Raw genomic sequence first — 20,079 nt, 5'->3', positions numbered from 1 at the left:
TTTGTGTGTATGTGTATGTGTGTGCCGGCCTGCTGCTCATGCAGCCCAGTTGCGAATAGGCCCTGGCCCAGTTGTAGACTATGGCCTGTGGGTTGGGGACCCCTGGTTTATCACATCATACCTGAAAAATGGGTAATTATAACAAGAAAATAGTGCTACTGTTTGTGTGTGTAGTGGGAAGAGAAGGAGAGAAAAATCAGGAACTGTTTGTACTGGAATGAATGCATTGGTTCAGGATTCAGAACAGATAATGGTTAGTTACTTCATCTGGGTTTATGGTGGTGAAGTTTAACTGCAGCTATTTCTTGGGCTAGAAAAAAACCACAGTCCTTTCTTCTTTTCTTATCCAGAAGTCACACTGGGTGGAGCCTGGAATGTGCATATATGATTCTTGTCTTTTGGGATGTGCCAAGGAAGAGCAACAGATTTGTGTGTGGTCTGTCTGTTAACGAATTGTTTCTTGCGCTTGTGAAAAGACTACTTGACAAGAATGGAAACTACAGAGGAGAAGGTAAGAAAGAGACTGTCATTGCTGTCTATATTTTTTTGATTTCTCTGCTGAGAAATCATAACAAGTAGGTACATTCTCTCTAATCTTTCAGTCAATCTGAATTTTTTGAAATGATGAAAGTTGGCTCTATTTCAAACTTGGAATAGTTTCTGGGTGTTCTGATAAATAGAGGGGATCTCTTTCTCTACAAGAAGATACTAATCTATTACTGGGTGGGTTTGAATATTATAAAATTGGTTGGGCATTGAAAGGAATGACTGAAAATCCATTTAAACTTTATGGACAAAGCAAACTTCTTAAGAACATCAATCAACTCCTTGTTGCTGATGTATTGTTTTAAAAGTATTCAAGAAAGTTGAAGACCTATACAAGGTGTCCTTGCAAAAATTGCCCCTGTGTCAGAAAAAAAAAAGAAAGAAAATGGGAGAATGCTAATTGCCTCACAGTCTTAAGTAGCAGGTTTGGGGAGAAAATCTGGCTGTTTGTTTGGATTTCAGCACATTAAGTTGTGTTTTAATTCATTAATCTTGTTTCCGTGGTTTTGGTTTCATACTGATTCATTAATCCTGCTTGTTTCCTTTTTTTATTTTTTATTTTAAAAAAATCTAGATGTCTTTGAAACTATCAACAAGATGAAATTTTGGAACCCTGCAGATTATTTATTATTTTTTAAAAAACAACTTATAAGATGTAGCTAACATTTTGTGAGATTGCACCCTGTTTATTTCTTGGCGGCTGTCTGCATCATTCAAAACCTTGTGACAGCATTAAAGGAAGTTGGTGCCTGTTGCATTTCAAAGTTTTGCCATTTAAATATGAAGCGGCACACCTTTTTGCCTGCAAATAAAAATTTAGCTCTGTTCATTCAGTTCACTATTCAACTTGACTTTTTCTTTTTTTCTTAGAGTTTTTGAACACAATAAAAGCATAAAAAAGGAAAAATAAGAGAGAATTTTTTAAAAAGAAAAGTAATATATATATATAAATTATAACTTCTGTCCTTCTTTCTATCCAGTAGTTGCGGTCTCACTGTTTCCTCTCTCTCTTTAACTGTTTTTAGTTCTAATATCATCAATTCAGTCTTTTTTTTCTTTCAGCAAAAAGTTCACATAAAGTTTCTAGTCTTTCAAATAAGTCTTTTATCATTTTTTCTTGGCTTTTCACGTTTCAAAAGGAATATAGTCTTTTAAAAATGTATCTAACTAATAGTTGGATAGAAACATATTGAAATACGACAGGAACACAGAGATAGCAAAACTTATAATTTAAATCTACTGTAACTGAGATCTTAAAAAGCAAGAGAACTGAGAAGGGCAATTTAAATTTGTGAGTAATTATTGGGAGAGACAACTGGGCAATTCCAATAAATCCCCTTTGATGAATTACACTTAAAATCCTTATATAGAATTAACTGAAAGAAAATTGAACACTTTTATAGTGCAAAATAGAAAAAGCAATGCATTTTTAAAAAATGTGTGTATAATTGTATATGTAACTGTAAAACTGAAAAGCTGTGATTCACACACACACTCCTACATGCATATATTTTACTTTTTATGAATTTAAAGTAAATTAATTCTTAAAAATTACAATCCTAGGATAATTTTGATATGTTGGCAGATCTTTAATTCTTTGCTGGTATTTTTATTCCTACTGATATTGGTCTAATTCCTGTTTAGAAACCAAGTCAGTCATGAGCAATTATTTTGAATCAGTTCCATCATATATATAAATTAGGGTACACACCATTTTATATAATTTTCTACTATCTAAAAACTTCTGTTGCAGTATTCTGATTTTCACAATCAAATCAGACATTTTTTTTAAAAAAATAAATTTATTAAATGTAATAGGTAGTCCACCTTTTCACCACAATATACATCAGTTCTCTAAATTCCTAATAAAAGAAAACATTAGCACAGAAAAATAATAATGCCTTCATTCAGACATGTTCCTAATTTCCTTTTCAATTCTAGCCAGGAGAGATGTAGTAGCCTCTCCATTTAACTATATAAAATAAATGATTGATGAGAAAATATGATATCAAATTAGATAAGTAAATTACACCTTTCCTAAACTATTTTTTCCCCAAGAAACTAAACTGCCAGCTTCATTTAGAAGGCCAATGAATGCTGACAGGTTGGGAAAAGATTGGAAGGTGAACAAGTTATTGTAGGATGGGATAGGTATCTTAAAATTTTAAAATATTTTATCTGGTTTAAGTTGATAATTCTGGACTGATATTATCTGCAGACAGAGCAGTTATTTAACTTAAGTCCATTTCTAGAAGTTCTCTAGTTTTATGAAAGATATATCTATCTTTTAATATCTTTCTCTCTTGTATTTCCAACGTCTTCACAGAGATTGATAGACCTGCCTGATTACAGTATATACTACCTCCAGTCTATGGCTGCTTGCTGTTTAATTAAAGGAACCCTAGGAAAATAGTTTTAAATATCAATATGCAATTTGTCTCCTTTTTTCTTTGAAAATATCTACAAAACCTATTGAGTAGTGGTGGTAGAAATGGGGTTTGCTGACAACAGAAATAGGGTACAGGTAGTCCTTGACTTACACTATTTGTTCAGCGACCATTTAAAATTACAATAGTACTAAAACCAGTGACTTATGACCAGTCTTCACAATTATGAGAGTTGCAGCATCCCCTCAATCCCAAGATCCAAATTCAGGCAACTGGCACGTATTTATGACTTTGGCAGCATCCTGGGGTCATGGGATTGCCATTTGCAATTTTCCCAGATCAGCTGGTTTCTGATAAGGAAAGTCAATGGTGGAAACTGGATTCACTTAATGACAGTGTGACTTACTGAAAAACTGCAGCGATTCACTTAACAACCGTGGGAAAAAAGTCAAGTTCGTAAAATTGAGTGTGACTCATTTAACAACCATCTTGCTTAGCAATGGAAATTCTGGTCCCAATTGTGATCATAAGCTGAGGACCATCTGTTTTGGGGGAGTGGGACAACTTTTTTTCATGAAAGTTAATCTTGGGAGAAGAATACAGTCTGTGTGATGACAGTAGTTCTCCATGAGCTTGTCTGGTCAAATTTATACACATTTGGATTTAATTAACGATAGTAAAGATTTCAGCAAATGATCAGATGTTTATCGTATTATACTGTCATAGAATAGCTGCTGACTCTAGTCAGCTAGGAATGTGCAGATTTCCATCTGTGTCAATGTATGCATATTCAATTCCAACTTTAACAGACAGTTTTAAAATAGTTTAAAAGTCAAATACCAAAATGCCATAGTTATATACATTCTGGATATATGATTTCCCAATATACATTGTTTTATATGCATTCGGGGGGACTCTGTGTATTGTATGTTTTATATGCAATTAACTAAATATACTGATTAGACAAATGCGTGCTGTTTTTTTAACACAGTGTTCTCCAGTCACTGTTGGTTTTATATTTCTAAGACAGGGACTGCTTAGGGTAGTCAGGATATCTGGGAATCTGTACTGTATGGAGTCTGTAGTGCCTGTTGAGCTTAGTTGCTTGCTTGGAGATATTTCATTACCTGAACAAGTAACATAAGGTTTCCTAGTTAGGTAATGAAACATCTACAAAGAGATGAATTAATTTATCCTGAATGGGTTTTTGGGATGGATGTTCTTTTGGAGGAGAAAAGACAGGATGCTAGGACCCAACAAGTAGCCAGAGAATAGAGGAAAATTAGTACAAGGATTATTATAGGAGAAATTAATGGACACGTTTTTCTGCAACAGTAGGAGATTCCTTAATTATTTCCCTTAGCAGGATATTAATATTTAGGCAAGACAGGATGAAAAGTGAATTGCGCACTTTTGCTACTGTAAAGCTCATTTGAAATGGTGTTTAATTAGTGATATAACTGTAGCTATGTAAAGAAGGTACAGCTGGCAGTTCATCAATTTCATATGGCAAGTTGATAAAATCAGGCCTGGAAATGCTATCTTGACTGTCACTCACCTATGTGCTGTATTTCTTGGGAAGACACAGATTTCTGTGCTGCAGTCAAAGAAGATAATGTCAGGGTTTGAGTAAGTCCATGAAAAGCAGGAAGGGTGGAAGAAGGCCTTAGGGCACAGCCCAAGAACCAAGACTCTGGAAGTTAGGTGCAAATGGGTGTACAAATATACTTCCTACGTGTGAGATGATACAGGTACACACAGATCACCAAATTTTCTAAGAAACTGATGTTCAATGAAAAGGTCTGCAATTCTGATGCTAAAAATAAGGTAGCTTTGCCTGGGACAATAACTTGTCTGGTTAGTTCTATAATTTCAGGTTGTTTGAAACACATTGGTTATATAATAGGAAGTGGAACTACAATTTTATAGGCAGCTTTGAAGGGAAATAATTAATGGTATGCACATTAAAAGATGGAGCAACCATATTTTTATGCTTTAATTGAATGAATAATGAATGCTGGGATTTCTGTTTGCAGGGCATCCATTCTGCATTTCTTATTTTATGATCTCAATTTCTATAACTTTTTATAACTCATTTATTCTACTGTAACAAAAATGATGAAAGAAAATAAAATGATTGCATTACAAAATGTTAAACATGGGAATCCTTACATGCAAGCAGGAAGTATGGCTTTCTTTTTTTAAAGCTTCACTAAAGAAAGCATAAAGGACAGAGAAGAGTAGGAAGCTTGGAAAGAGAAGAATAAAAATTCTGTAAGATTTTGAATACTTTGAGTTGCAAGGCAAAAGTTATAACTGTGCTATTATAGTTGTCCTTTAAAAGGTGGATGAAGATTTCCGATTTGCCGACACAGCCACTGCGGCTGTTTGGAAGGCGACTCCGTGTTCAACGTCTGATTTTCCTTCACTGAGGGACCCTGGAAAGGGTCGAAAGTTGCCCTGTAGGGGTGATGAGCAAGGAGGGGACCCCCGCTTTATATGGGGCAGCCCTCTAAACTGGCAGAGAAAAGACCGGCCATAGCAATATGGCTCAGTATTAGGCTGCAGACAGCCAAAGTCAAATCCATTATCAAGCACTTTGAAAGCAACGCGGAAGAAACTGGGTGAGATCTGATTTTCTCTTTACCCCAAGTACCTTCTTTTGCCCCTGTGAGGAGGGAGGGAAGGGAATTTCTATCCCACCCTCTAAGAACAGCGGTGTCTGACTACCCAGGGGAATCAAAGCATTAAAAAGAACAACTTTAATTTAATTGGATTTATATGTTTCTGAAACTTGGGGACTAAAAATTTTCCTATTTCTATTGGAGACTTTTGTTTTTATCTACAAAAAAGAAATAAAATTGAAAAAGAATTAGACAAATTTGGGACTTAAAAAAATCTAAACGGCATTGGTGACATCTTGTGGTGAAGCGTGGTATTGCAATTTGTTATTTCCTAAAAAGAAACTTGGCTCAAAGCCCAGACCTAGATAAGATTTTCCTGACCTTGGAACTATCCGTGAGAAGATTCAGCTGTAAGAGAACAGCTGGGCAGCAAAATTGGCCCACATGAACTGTAACTGTAAACCTTTACTGACTTTTGCTTAACAAATAACTTTCACTAGAAAGGCTATTTACAAATAAGTGAAAGATGGATGAAGACCAAGAATTTTTTTTTCTACGTTGAAAGCAATACATGAAAGCATTCTTGAAGCTTGTGATAAAATAAGACCTAAAAAAAAGATCAAGATGCCAATTTAGATGCACAAAGCCAAATTTTGACTACAACTAAAGAACCAACAATGCAGAAGATAACAGAAGAAGTGGGACAACCAAATATGAAGATAGAGGACCCAATTGACCACCAAATTCACCTGATGGAAAATTTGGAAAAGGAAGTGACAACATTGAAAATGGAAATGACTTTCTATATAAATCAGAAGAAATTTGAGAAAGAAGTGGAACAGATTGAACTGAAGACAAATATACTAGAGCAAATATGGGGAACTGGAATAACAGGGAGACAATTTAATGAATACAAATGGGCTAGTCCTTCCAGAAAACTGGCAATCAAATGGTCTCCTTTAATTCAAACAATACATGTAAGAATAGAGGGAGATCCATTTGATGATTTAAAGGCGCTAATATGGAAGCCTAATTGGCAAAGGAAGACAGGTAGAATAAGGTTGAAAAAACTGGGATTTTGACTTATTAGAGGGGATTTTATATTGCCAATTAGAGGATTAAAGGGAGATGTTGAGATAAGGGGAATTTTGGTTATTAGATTTATAATAGTTGGAAAATAGCTGAAAATAAGGATTTTATCGGCTTAATATTTAAAAATTGGACTTAAAAGGGAAAAGAAAGTTAAATATTATGAATATGTTTGATTTATTGATTAACCCAGGCAATATATATAATGGTTTTGATTTATTAAAGGGGATATTGTGTTATTAAGTAGATGATTAAATAAGATGGGAAATAGATAACTCTTAGGAAATAGAACAAGATTATATTCAAATAGATAAAATATGTATTTTGGACATTACAGCTTGTTATGAAGTGAGATAAGGGACATTTTGGTTACCCAAAGTCTGGAAATTACAAATATTAAAGGTTAAATTGGAATATTGATAAGAAATTAAAAATTGAGTAAAATTAATAACAGGATATGGATTGTTTATGAAGATTGAAGGTAATTAAGATATGTATAAGCTAAAAATCTATTGATAAATGTAATAATGATGTTCTTATTGGATTGATATAATTAGAAATGTACTAACCTGAATATGAGACAGTAAATGTTAAGGGAAAAAGAGAAGAAATATTCGATGTTGTAACCTGAGATTTGCACTAAGATTTTGTTATTGAGCTATTGAAACCCAGTCACCATGTTGCTTTTTAAATATTCAAATGTAAAATTGGAAAACTAATAAAATATTTTAAAAAGGTGGATGCAGACATCCTTAGATAGAAGTACAGCATTAAGGAAGCATTTTTGAAAGAAAAGCTTTTGTTGTGTCTCCTTTTATGTGTATTTTGGTACTTTAACTTGGTATATATAATAATTCAATTTCATTTTGTCGGTGTATGTACAGTATATACAGAAAATGCTATGCATGAAAATACATATGATAAGGAACCAGTCCACAGGAATGGAAAGTGACAGATATAATATTTGTAATTCAGGGTTGAATTGTTGGGTCCTCGATTCTCTCTGAGCTTGGTGGGGTTTTTTTTTGTTTTTTTTTTTGCAGATATTTCATTACTAAACTAGGTAACATCATCAGTGCTAGAAGGGAGTGGGGTTTGCTCTTGTTTTTATATATTAGTGGCTTGCCCTGTCAGTGTTAGTGGGGAGTGTTCTTGGTGATTTCTTGATTAGGCTGTTTACTGTTAGCTTGTTTGTCTATGTCAGTAGTTCCTTGATTGGGTTATCATTTACTTCTTGATTGTTGGTCTAATATTAATCTTGGTGTTAATCTCTCAAAGTATCTCTGCAGAAAAATTAATTTCTGTGGTCAGGTTTCAAGATTTTACCAATTACCCTATCAACAATATAGATTTTTCCAGAAATCCCAGTGCTTCATGTTTTCTGAGCTTGCCAGTTTTATAGAGCTTAATATAAAGCCCTTTCACATACACATAAAATACGTGTGGCGGTCAAGCATCACATAATAATCATCAACGAATCCAAGAAATGGGCTCTGTCACACAGATTATTGCATGACCATGGCCATCTCCAGGTTTATTTGCAAGGACTTCTCATAAGGAAAGTAATCTGGATTTGGAAAGTATAATAATTTAACTACTGAAGATAATAAAACCTGAATATTGTATATGGCAACTATAGCTCTGCAGTATGACAATGATCATGAAGTAATCTGGAAAACATCTGAAAACTAAAAGAACAAGAAAAGTATGCATTTCATGAGTTGGGTGGCCCTTCCCTTCTGCACTGCACCAGAATTCCACAGCAACATCTAAGGATCTTTCATGGCTGGGCATTGCAGGGAAATATCATAAGCTGCCTATAACAAATAGCAGTAGCACTTAGATTTATATAGCGCTTCATAGTGCTTTACAGTCCTTTCTAAGCAGTTTACAGAGTCAGCATATTTCCCCAAAATGAAAGGAATATGGATGGGGGTATATAATATCATATGCCAGATCCTAGGGACTGGCTCAGGACCTCATTATTGGCTTTGTTTCCATTGCAGAACCAACTCTTTCCACTATGCCTGCTGTCTGTCAAGATACTGAAAGCCAGGATTCTCCCCTCTTATATGCCAGGTAAGTTCCTAGCATGTTATGGTTGAAAAATAGAGTTGAGTTACTTGTGTTGATCTCACAGAAACAAAATTTTAGAAAAGCTGAGCTCAGAATTTTAGAGATTGTTTTGTGACCTAGAGCAAAATAAAATATAATAAACTTGATTGTTTACAGCTTATATGGGATATCAATCTTTTTTTTCAACAGCATCTCTTGCTTTTGTTCCAGATTTTTCCACTGATTCTCTACCACTAGTCCCTAGGTTTCATTTTCCTGTTAATGCACCACTCTGTCTCCAACCCAAAAGCATGGTTTTTAATAAATTTCCTGCAGTGAATCTTCAAATAATCTTTTCTGGAACCCAGATCAGGACATGCTTTCTTATTACACTTTTTTCTATGAAGAGGATTCATCTTCTACCCAGTTTACACTGCTCCTATATCTCATTTGATGTTTTATCTCATTAAATTGAATCTCATTTCCACTACATAAAATTGTTTCTAAAAAGTCTACATCTTAATAAGAGTTTCTCAGAATCTGAGGACTTCCGGTTTTGTGCCCGTAGCACATGGCCAAGCGAGAGTGGACCTCCACTCCCCACGGCTAGTTTCGTCCTGCCAGGGGAACCCTAGATGGGTCTGAAGTCGCCTCAAAGAGGTGACTGTGAAGGAGGGGCACCCCGTTGATCACGAAGCGATGGCAATCACTTTGTTTGATCTGGGAGAAGCCCTCTGAACCCGACAGGAGAAAGGCTAGCTGCATGTCAGTGTCTAAGCTAAGCTACCTGCAGCCGAGAAGTCCAAGAGCACTAACAAGAACACCGGTGAACAGCGTGCTTGGAATTGGTGAGAGTATTTAATCTTCTCTCCCTTATTTTGCAACTAAGTCCCTGGGAAAGGTCCCCAAAGCAAAAAAAACCTCTGAAAGTGAGAAGAAAATGTTTTTATTTAATCATTTATATATGGAAAATATCAAATATCAAAAATTATATTTGTTTGATGATGAAGAAGGAGAATGCTATTGGGAGAAGAGAGGATCAAGGAAATATCAATTGATATACTAATTATGGAAATATAAAATTTAATAATTATTGACTGTTAATTAACTATTATTGATTATATATATATACATTTTTAGATTGCAAACAAAGAATAAAGGGAGAACTGGGATAACTATTTCGAGTTTCTTAACTCTCTTCAGCCAGACTTACCCTTCTGAGATTCGAACCTGGGCTGTGTGCATGTTAGGCAGCTGTATTAACCTCTAGGCCACAGGCTCTTTCTCATTTAGAGAAAGGTTAGAGGTTAATACAGCTGCCTAACATGCACACAGCCCAGGTTTGAATCTCAGAAGGGTAAGTCTGGCTGAAGAGAGTTAAGAAACTCGAAATAGCTATCCCAGTTCTTCCTTTATTCTTTGTTAGCAATCTAAAAATGTATATGTAAATAATGTTGCAGTTGGTGACTGCTGCCTGTGGATGGCTCTGGATTGAGCTGATACAGGCAAAAGAAAAAAGAAAAAGAAAGAAGATTTCTTTCTCCCATATTTGGGCCGACACACACACACACACACACACACACATATATATATAATTTATATATATATAAATTCATGAACCAAGATAACACGCTGTACACCAGGTTGTTATTCTAAAAAATCAATAAAATTCTTACAAAAAAAGAGTTTCTCAGAATCTAAAGAGCTGAAAAACCTTTAAATTAATTCACTTAATTCATTTATTTATTACATTAACAGAGGGATTGAATCAAGATCATGTGAGGTACTAATACTAATGGTACTAATGCCTTAGTAAGACCACACCTAGAATAGTGCATCTAGTTTTGGTCACCAGACTATAAAAAAAGATGATGAGACTCTAGAAAGAATGCAGAGAAGAGCAACAAAGATGATTAGGGGACTGGAGGCTAAAACATATGAAGAACAGTTGCAGAAAATTGGCATGGCTAGTCTAGTGAAGAGAAGGAGCAGGAGTGACATGATAGCAGTATTTCAATATCTGAGGGGCTGTCACAGAGAGGAGGGGGGTCAACCTATTTTCCAAAGCACCTGAAGGCCAGACAAGGAACAATGGATGGAAACTGATCGAGGAGAGAACCTAGAAATAAGGAGAAATCTTCTGACAGTGAGAACAATCACCCAATGGAACAATTTGCCTTCAGATGTTGTGGGTCTTTCATCCTTGGAAGCTTTCAAGAAGAGACTGGACAGCCATCTGTCAGAAATGATACAGGGTCTCCTGCTTAAGCAGAGGGTTGGACTAGGTCAGGGGTAGGCAACCTTGGCTCTTTTATGACTCGTGGACTTCAACTTGGCTGGCTCAGGAATTCTGGGAGTTGAAGTCCACGAGTCATAAAAGAGCCAAGGTTGCCTACCCCTGGACTAGATGATCTATAAGGTCCCTTCCAACTCTGTTATTTTATTCTATTATATTGCAATTTTAGCTTGCCACTCTTGGTGGCATGTATTTAATGACAAATAATGTATAGATTAATATATAACAAATAGAACTATAACAAATAGATATTTTTAGAAGGAGGTGGCACTCTTAAATTCCCATAGGAAGGTAGTCATTATATTTCTTTTGTTTCTTAAGCTGTGCTGAATATTTGAAAAAACAATTACCAAGTTCTTCTTTTTCCTGCTGTAGTTTCTGCATCACGTTGCTATGTGACTTTGCATCTGCCAACAGCATCGCAGGAGATATTCAGAACCCAGACTATCAGGAATTCTTATTACCCAGTCTGGAATGAAACATTTTATTTTAGGATCCAAACCAAAATCAAGGTAGTGTAACGTAATTGCAAATAGTACGTACTATTTGAGCTTACAGGATAAACAAATCCATAAAATGTTATTGCAAAATGGACTTTTCCAAACAAAACTGTAAAGTTTACTCCCTGATTTGATACTTGAAACAGAAAACAAACTACTGAAATTTTTGGCTTCTATCATTTGGAGATGCTTGCATGCTGAAAGTACTTATCAGAAATTTTGTTTGTAGGCATAGAGATCAGATAGTTAATGCCTTTTGTTCAGAGATTACTGTTAATTCCTTGCCAAGACTGGAAACAAATACCCTGAGGTTGCCAGTAGTGAAACATATTCCATTATACATATTTAATATGAGGGTTTTAAAATGCCAGTGGCATCTGTTGTAAAAGAAAAGAGTGCTAATAATTTCTGGGAACTTAGTAGACAGGGTTTTTTGGGGGGGGGATTTTTTCCTAATATAATATCCCAGAAAATACATTTTGGTTAAGTTTTCAGGTGAATTTTCCATCTTTCCTGGAAATGGGGCTGTATATATTTATTTAACCACACTGGCATTGGAAGAATTATTTAGATGAAATAGCATCTAAGACCTTTTTCAACATCTTAATGCCAGCTCTATGCCTTGATCTTGGAGATTCTGATCCAAACTGGGATAGGGTTGCAGAGGGCTGGATATCATTGCTAATTTGACACTAGCAGAATGATCAAGGACATGACTAAATAGATGACTTAAAGAAGAGTGGAGAGTGGTTCCAGTCTAAGCTCAAGACAAAACCTTCACCATCAACAATACATCAAGATGTCATGAGCTCTAGGCAAAGGTCCGAATTTCCTGAATTTCCCTAAGTCTGAGTATAGCTAGACTTGATTGTTTCTAATTGCAGAAACTGAAGTGCTTGGGAGTAATAAGACAAGCTGTTATTTGCAAGTGGAACATGATGTCCAATGTGATCTGTCAAAGAACTTATAGGCCTTTCTTTCTTGGCCCTTTTGGTTCTTGACACAAAAGCCTTTGTATTGTCACAGGGTAGAGACCATGATTTGGAATTGAAATGAGAATTCAGAGGCAGTGGAAGATGGTTTGCTAGTCCCTCAGTAATATCTCCTGAGATCGCCAAATGATCATAATTATTGATTTGGCTTCTGTTCTTCCTTCTTTTTGTTCTTCACCTGAAAGATCCATAATTTTGAGCAATAAGTTGAGACACCATAAACTGGAACAATATTATGAAGATAGGATCTTGTATTTTTCCAAAGACTTGAGGTAAAAATAGCAGCTTTTTTTTTAGATTAAAGTTTCCAAGTAGGAACAAAAGGTAATTACCAACTCATCTGAAGCTAGAGATTTGCCATAACAGATGGTATCAAAAGCTGCTGAGAGAAATGAGAATTCCTCAAAAACAGACCTCCATCATAAAATAGAAATAGACACAAAGAAGATATTATGAAAAACAGTACCTTTCTACACATTTTAAAGAGCTAGAATTGTTGGCTGCTGAAGTTTCAAATACAACTTGTATTTATCCATTTATGTATATGATAGTGGAGAATATATAGTACTTTCTCTCAACAGCTTCCACATTGATTATCCAAAATAAGATTCAGATTGTGGGGGGGGGGTATAAATGAACTATACATAAGTAAATAAATTAGCAGCTATACAGAGTTAATAAGATTGACTAATTAGATTTCTTACTCTGAGTATATGTCAATAGCCAAAATTCCATCAATTTGGAAGAAAATATTATAGCAGAAATACCTACATTGTCATCAGTAAAAAGGTGCCTGCAATTGCCATTTCTTCTCTTCTGTCCCCAGAATATCATACAGTTGAATGTTTGCGATGCTGATCCAATCACCAGTGATGATATCCAATTTATTGTTCTTTTTGATTTGTCAAACGTCCAGCCTGGAAATCCAATCCTTGAGAAATTCTCCTTAAAACCAAAGGTGAGGGCCAAAAAGTTATTTTGAAGATAATGTACGGTACATTTATTCCTTATCCCTAATGGATGTTCTTTCCCCAAGTTTATTAAATGGTACATTTCATGGGTTTTGTGGAAGGAAAGCACAGATAGAGTGAAATTTAAGGAAAAGTTTTATAAGCCTAGACATAAGTATAAAGTGTTTATTTTGAAATGTGGAAGTTTATTTCTGTGGAAGTACAATTTCTATCCATTTGCTTCACCAAAAATCAAAACTAAAGGAGACTTAGGCAACCATTCCTGGTAAAATAGCAGGTGGCCAAGAAAAGAAGTGTCCTTATAGAGGGGATTAGGCTTCTAATCACATGTCATCTAAACAAAATTTGAAGCAACCTCAACTTCCTTTCCTTTCCTTTCCTTCTTTCCTTTCCTTTCCTTTCCTTTCCTTTCCTTTCCTTTCCTTTCCTTTCCTTTCCTTCTTTCCTTTCCTGTGGACTGCATATGTTAATGTTGTCTTCATTACTTACATTTTATAAATATTTTTCTATTACCAGAAACAAGAACAACCTTATCGTTATGAATTTCTAGAAGTGGAATTCAAGCTCTCAGATGTGTAAGTGATTTGAAAGCTGATTAAGTCATTGTTCATAGTTTGGTTCTTGGAAATTCCTTCTTTGAATTATTCAGCAGATAATAAAGCTTGGTTTTCGGGTATTTGAGTATCCTATCCTATCCTACCTCAACCTGTCCTACCTATTTTGTTTAGTAAGCCATACAATTCTGCAATGATCTGTTACAGAATTCAATATAAATATATTCTGATACATTGCCTGGATTTATGTAACATAACAGACTGAAGCAGATTTCTGTTTATATAGCATACTGTATTCCAGGGGTGTCAAACTCGCAACATCACGTGATGTGTTGTAACGTATTGCGACGTTTTCTCCATTGCTGGCAATGGGGTGGACACAGTTTTGGCATGATGCATCCGGCCATGGGCCGGCAGTTTGACACCCCTGCTGTATTCAAATAAATGAAACATAATATGATGTAACTTTGTTCTGAATTATACAATATGCTAAACCATGTTGGAGTTCCTGCAGATATTGAACCACTATTTTTTCATCCCTATTTAGCTCATATCATGTGAAAACAACCATTTGGAGGTTCCACTAGTTCTTCTATATGCTGTCCATAATTAGAACAGAATCACCCTTCCAACTCAATCTCAGGATGAGTTCCCTGTCCCCAAAAAATTCTCAAAAAGATGGCCAGTTCTAGAGCACTTTTGTGGTTGTTGAGTGTGTTTCCTTAACAATGAAAATAGCCAGTTTCTGTACTGCATTGTCAGAACCTGGATCCTGGAATGCTAATTTGATTTGAACAAGGATCATTAGCCACTAATTCCGCATTATTCTGAATTTAAGGAACTATATTTCGTATTTTTATTTATAGATTGCATAAGTTAGAAGTTATATAAAACAGGAAAAAAAGATCTGTTTCTGGTCTATTTGGTGAACAAAAGACTTTTTCTTCTTCTTTTGCTTCTGTAATAATTATAATCAATAGGATTTTTTCATGATGACAGTCATTTCCTGTAATGGCTCCATCTCTATTCAAGGAGGTTCTCCAGGCTAAGCATGAGCCCTAACTCAGATATTTTATTTTTGTAGGTGGAAGAGAAAGGAGCTTGCTTTATTTATTAAATGTATAATCATATAATCAGCCTTTTTGCTTCTATAAGCACCAATGGTGAATTTACAACAAGAAAGAAAAATACAAAGGTGTTTAATGGACAAATTATCTTATCCTTTAATTCAGTGCTGTGCTGAAGTACTGCTGGTATTGTTTTATTTTTGGATTATTATTTTTATGGCTGGTTGAGTGGTGCAATAGCCTAGAGGTAAAGCCCAAAATCTGGAGGCTGAGAGTTCAATCCTAGGCAGCGACAGATGTTTATCAGGGCGCAAAGAGTAAATATCTGCTCTGAACTCCACATAGGCATCAGGAAGGGCATCCGACCAGTAAACACTCAGCTCCATTCAGTTACCTTTCAGTCCTTCCCAAGGACCTGGGATAGGCAGATGTTGTTTGAGATATTGTCACAGCTTTCCAAGCAGAACTGCCCATTTTCAATTGACTGAGGGTGTCAATATAAATGGTGTTCAAGTGATGTTCCAGTTGTTATCTTGTTGTTGTTGTTGTTGTTGTTGTTGTTGTTATCACAGTGGTTAGAATGTAGTAATGCAGGCTAACTCACTGCTCACTCCAGGAGTTTGATTATGACCGGCTCTGATAGCATCCTTTCGAGGTCGGTAAAATAAGGACCTAGATTGTTGGGGGTAATATGCTGACTCTGTAAACTGCTTAAAGAGAGCTGTAAAGCACTGTGAAGTGTTATATAAGTCTAAGTGCTATTGCTATTGCTCAGTGGTGGGATTCAAATATGTGAACAACCAGTTCTCTATGTGGATGCCACTTACGGAAGTCCACTCTGGACCTGGACAACCAAAAATTAGCTACCAGTTCTGCCGTACTGGTGCAAACTGGCTCAATCCCATCACTGCTATTGCTATTATATTTTGGGTTTGGTTTTTCCACACTCCACTATGTTTTATTGGTGTCCCTTTAAATTCAGTTCATGGACAAACTGATAAAGATGTAATGAGTAAAGAATTTTACTCTGTGTCACAATGCACAAACATCATAATGATGTGTCTGTCTGTAGTTGCAATTTATAGAATAGGAGTGTCTTCAGCTGTTTGTATTCCCTTTCTTGTTCTTGTCAGTCATCCACAAGGCCTTATTTCTAAAACAGCAAAGACTAACAACATTGGTCTTATTTGTTTTTTTTTTGTGTGTGTGTTGTGTTTATTTTTCTTTTTTTCCTCTGCTTTTTAGGCCAGGCCCTTCTGAGCAACTGATTTCCAATGGTGTCCTAGTGGTAAGTTTATCTGGAGTCTTGTGTAAACCAGCCTTCTATAACTTGGTATTCCTTAAAGGTGTTGGGTCCGTGTTAACCACATGGGCTGGAAAATCTGCAAGAGGCAGGTTGGGAAAAATGGGTATATGCCATCATTTTTCTCCATAGGAAGCACTGCATTGTGGGATATGATGTAATGCAAGGAAAGAAATAGATCAGAAGTTCTAGACACAATGTTGCATCTTTGGTTTTCATAGGCCCGTGAACTTTCCATTTTGGATGTAAGAGTGAACAAGGAGGATAATGAGAAGGTTTTGAAAGGTATGTCCCTTGTTCGTTTGTGTACATGTGTGGGTAACTTTTAGTCAGTGTTGACTCCTGCTGTTTTTCCTGCAGTTTTCAAGTGGTCTGTCATTGCCTGCGTCCCAGGGCTGAGAAAGAGGAACTGGCCCAAGGTCACCCAGCTGGCTTGTGGCTAAGGTGGGATTAGAACTCATGGCCCCTGGTATCTAGCAGGGACCTTAAACACTACACCAGACTGGCACTGTCTTTAGGGACTTTTTGTCTTACATAACCAGCTGGTGTTTTACCAGATTCCTTTTAACTACAGAGGTATTATTAGTTGCAGCCCTGGACTGATTAATCAGGTAATTTAATATGTAAAATACTCTTTTAATTTATTAAAAAGACAAACCTGATAGGCTCGTGGTGGCAAACCTATGGCATGCATGCCAGAGGTGGCATGCAGAGCCCTCACTGTGGGCACGTGCACCATTGTCACAGACAGAGGGACACAGGGCTGGGCCGCTCCCCTCCCCCTCTCCATGCATGGCGGGTCCAGGAATAGCTGAGAGAGCTGGGTGGGGTGAGGGAAACCTATAAAAGGAGCAAGTTTTGGTGGGAGAATGAGTGAGCAGCATTTGGTGCAGACAGCGAGCGATCGAGTGAGCAAGCACGAGTGACCAGTGGTGAGTTTCATCGGCTGCTGCTCCAAGCCCCTCAACCGGCCAGCCACACAGGGGAGAATGAGGATGAGTGGTGGCTGGGTGTCTGGAGCTGCCTTGGTTGCTTTCTGGGGCAGGCCCCAATGAGGCACACTGGCTGCCCAGCCTCGTGGGGCAGCAGCGCCTGGGCAACGTGCGGGGCTGAGCAGGAGGTGGTGGTGGGGAACCCTGCATTGCCAGGCCTGGCCGGCAGCAGATCTGGAAGTGAAGCTGTGCTGCCTATCGTTGTGCTATGGCACATGCCCATATCTCCAAGCTGCCCCCCCACATCATCCTGCATGCTCGTCCTGGAGGTGCACGTGGAATGATGTGGGGCAACAGCAGCAAAGGGTGGGTGTATGCCAGATCCCACCTTCCCCCACTGCTGCCCCTACCAGTGCGAAGATGGGTGGCACAGCTTCACTTCTGGATCTGCTACCTGACACCATAGGCCCCTGCACACAGAGGCCAGTTAGCGTATGGGGGCCAACAGTATCCGTCAGCAGCCACAGTCTGCCAGCTGTTCTGCATCATGGTGAACTGGCCATGGAGCCCCATCGGCGCGGGAGGAGACAGCCCTGGGATGGCCAAAAGGAATCCTTTCCCTGGCCTGGGCCCCATCCACTTGATGGCTCTGATGGGGGCAACAGCTGCTGCTGCTCCAACCAGCCAACCATGCAGGGAAGCAGGAGGAGGTAGAGGGGCAGTTGGGGGTCTGGGCAGCTGGTACGTGAGATCCGCTGCCTCATTGGGCTGCCAGAGAGCAGCCGAGGTGGCTCCAAACCCCCAGCTGCCCCTCCACGTCCTGCTGCTTCCCTGCATGGTTGGCTGGTCAGAGCAGCAGCAGCAGCCACTCCCATCAGAGCTGTCGAGTGGATGGGGCCCAGGCTGGGCAGGGTCTTCCTTCTGGCTGTCCTGGGGCCATTTCCGCCTGTGCCGATAGGGCTCCCTGGCCAGTTTGCCATGATGCAGGACAGCTAGCAGGCTGTGGCTGCTGAGGACACCGTCAGCCCCCATGTGCTCACTGGCCTCTGTGTGCAGGGGCTGATGGTGTCAGGCAGCAGCGGCCCCGGCCACTGCCTCGCCTTGCCTTGCCCCGCACAATTGGCCACCACGCCCTGACTTGCCTTACCCACAGGACGAACCTCCGGTCCATTGCCCCACCTGCCAGGAACACCCTGGATTTTCCCCAACCCTGCCCGGCCCCCACAGGCATCTCTCCCCACAAGCATCATCGAGGTGGCGATGCCCATCCAGGCCATGCCCACCCAATTGGCTGTGACAACCACAGCCATGCCCACCCAATTGGCCACTTCCACCTGGCACCCAGCAATAAATGAATTTTGGGTTGCAGTTTGGGCACTCGATCTCTAAAAGGTTTGCCATCACTGGCTCTGGAGAATATTTAAAGAGTATTATTTTAAAGTAATTACTGCACATGGTTAATATTTAATATGATATATGTATTAAAATATTTTTGAAAAATGTGCTGACTTTTTTGTTGCTCAGCTTTGAGTAAATTAATAATAATAATAAAGTTGAAAGTTGACCTTGTAGGCCATCTAGTCCAACCCCCTGCTCAGGCAGGAAACTCTATACCATTTCAGACAAATGGCTGTCCAGTCTCTTCTTAAAGACTTCCAGTGTTGGAGCATTCACCGCTTCTGGAGGCAGATTGTTCAACTGATTAATTGTTCTAACTGTCAGGAAGTTCCTCCTTAGTTCTAGGTTGCTTCTCTCTTTGGTTAGTTTCCATCCATTGCTTCTTGTCCTGCCTTCAGGTGCTTTGGAGAATAGCTTCACTCCCACTTTGTGGCATAGCTTCCTCACCACTCTTTTTTGACACCTGTGTGAAACTGCTGGGTGAGGTCATTCAATGACATAGGATGTGGTATTATCAGTATGCAGATGATTTTAGCTAAAGTTAAAAAAGTTAAAAGTTAAAACCTTCTCTTTTAACATTGTGTATTTTGTGGGACTTGATTTTTGGTATGCAATAATATTTAGAGTACACTGTTTTTGATATAGTGTTCATGATTTCTATCAGTATCCAGATCTATCACATCTGAAGCATCTGAATGTTAAAGTGAAAGTAGTGTGAAATCTGAATAAAATATTTAATTTTATATTCAAATTATAAAATGTGAATGGCAATTGGCAAAATGTGAATTTGAGGTGGAGTTCAATTTTTTTTAAAGTGTTGTATTTTCTTTGTATCAGATTTATGAAAACAGAAAAAAGCCCTGCCAGTTTAATGTATCAGCTGATATTAGATTCTTCAGGCTATATTCACTTATGCATACCTGGTTATAAATTATCTAAATTTTAGCAAGACTTTTGACCTAATCTAACAATTCTTTCATATTCACAAGCTGTAAGCAGAATATCCTTTTATACAGTCATAGTATTAAATATTGTATGTATGAAAGAGACATGGGGTTCTATGTCTACTGTATGTCTGATCCATTTGACAAAGGATGCAGTTCAATAATTTATTTATAAATACAAAATAACAAGCGTCCATGCTAAAATAAAGTGTTCAACAACACATTTTTGGAAGCATAAATATATAATGCCTAATTTATCATGTATTGTTTTATTTTAGCCAATAGAAATGTGGTCTTTTCAGTCCAACAATCTTATGAAGGAACACAGAAGACAAGCACAAATTTAGATTCCTTCCGCTTTCATTGCATAAAAAGCTTTGGACCAGTACTAAAAGTTAAAACTCAGGTAATTGTCTCAGTT

General features: G+C 37.7%; 1 protein-coding gene across 1 annotated transcript in view; it reads left to right on the top strand.

Annotated features, from left to right (window-relative positions):
- Positions 1-490: 490 nt before the first annotated feature.
- Positions 491-20,079, top strand: part of LOC120299281 (cytosolic phospholipase A2 beta-like) — a 46,835-nt gene continuing 27,246 nt past the window's right edge. The window contains exons 1-6 of the mRNA XM_039323926.1: positions 491-511; positions 13,316-13,447; positions 13,977-14,035; positions 16,327-16,369; positions 16,606-16,669; positions 19,937-20,064. Of these exons, the coding sequence (XP_039179860.1) occupies positions 491-511; positions 13,316-13,447; positions 13,977-14,035; positions 16,327-16,369; positions 16,606-16,669; positions 19,937-20,064 (447 nt within the window). The remainder of the gene's footprint in view (positions 512-13,315; positions 13,448-13,976; positions 14,036-16,326; positions 16,370-16,605; positions 16,670-19,936; positions 20,065-20,079) is intronic.

Source organism: Crotalus tigris, unplaced genomic scaffold (assembly GCF_016545835.1).
Source record: "Crotalus tigris isolate CLP2741 ecotype Arizona unplaced genomic scaffold, ASM1654583v1 scf7180000024286.1529876, whole genome shotgun sequence".
Lineage (NCBI taxonomy): Eukaryota > Metazoa > Chordata > Lepidosauria > Squamata > Viperidae > Crotalus > Crotalus tigris.
Note: the sequence above shows the minus strand (reverse complement) of the source record. Positions and strands in the feature narration are given on the sequence as shown.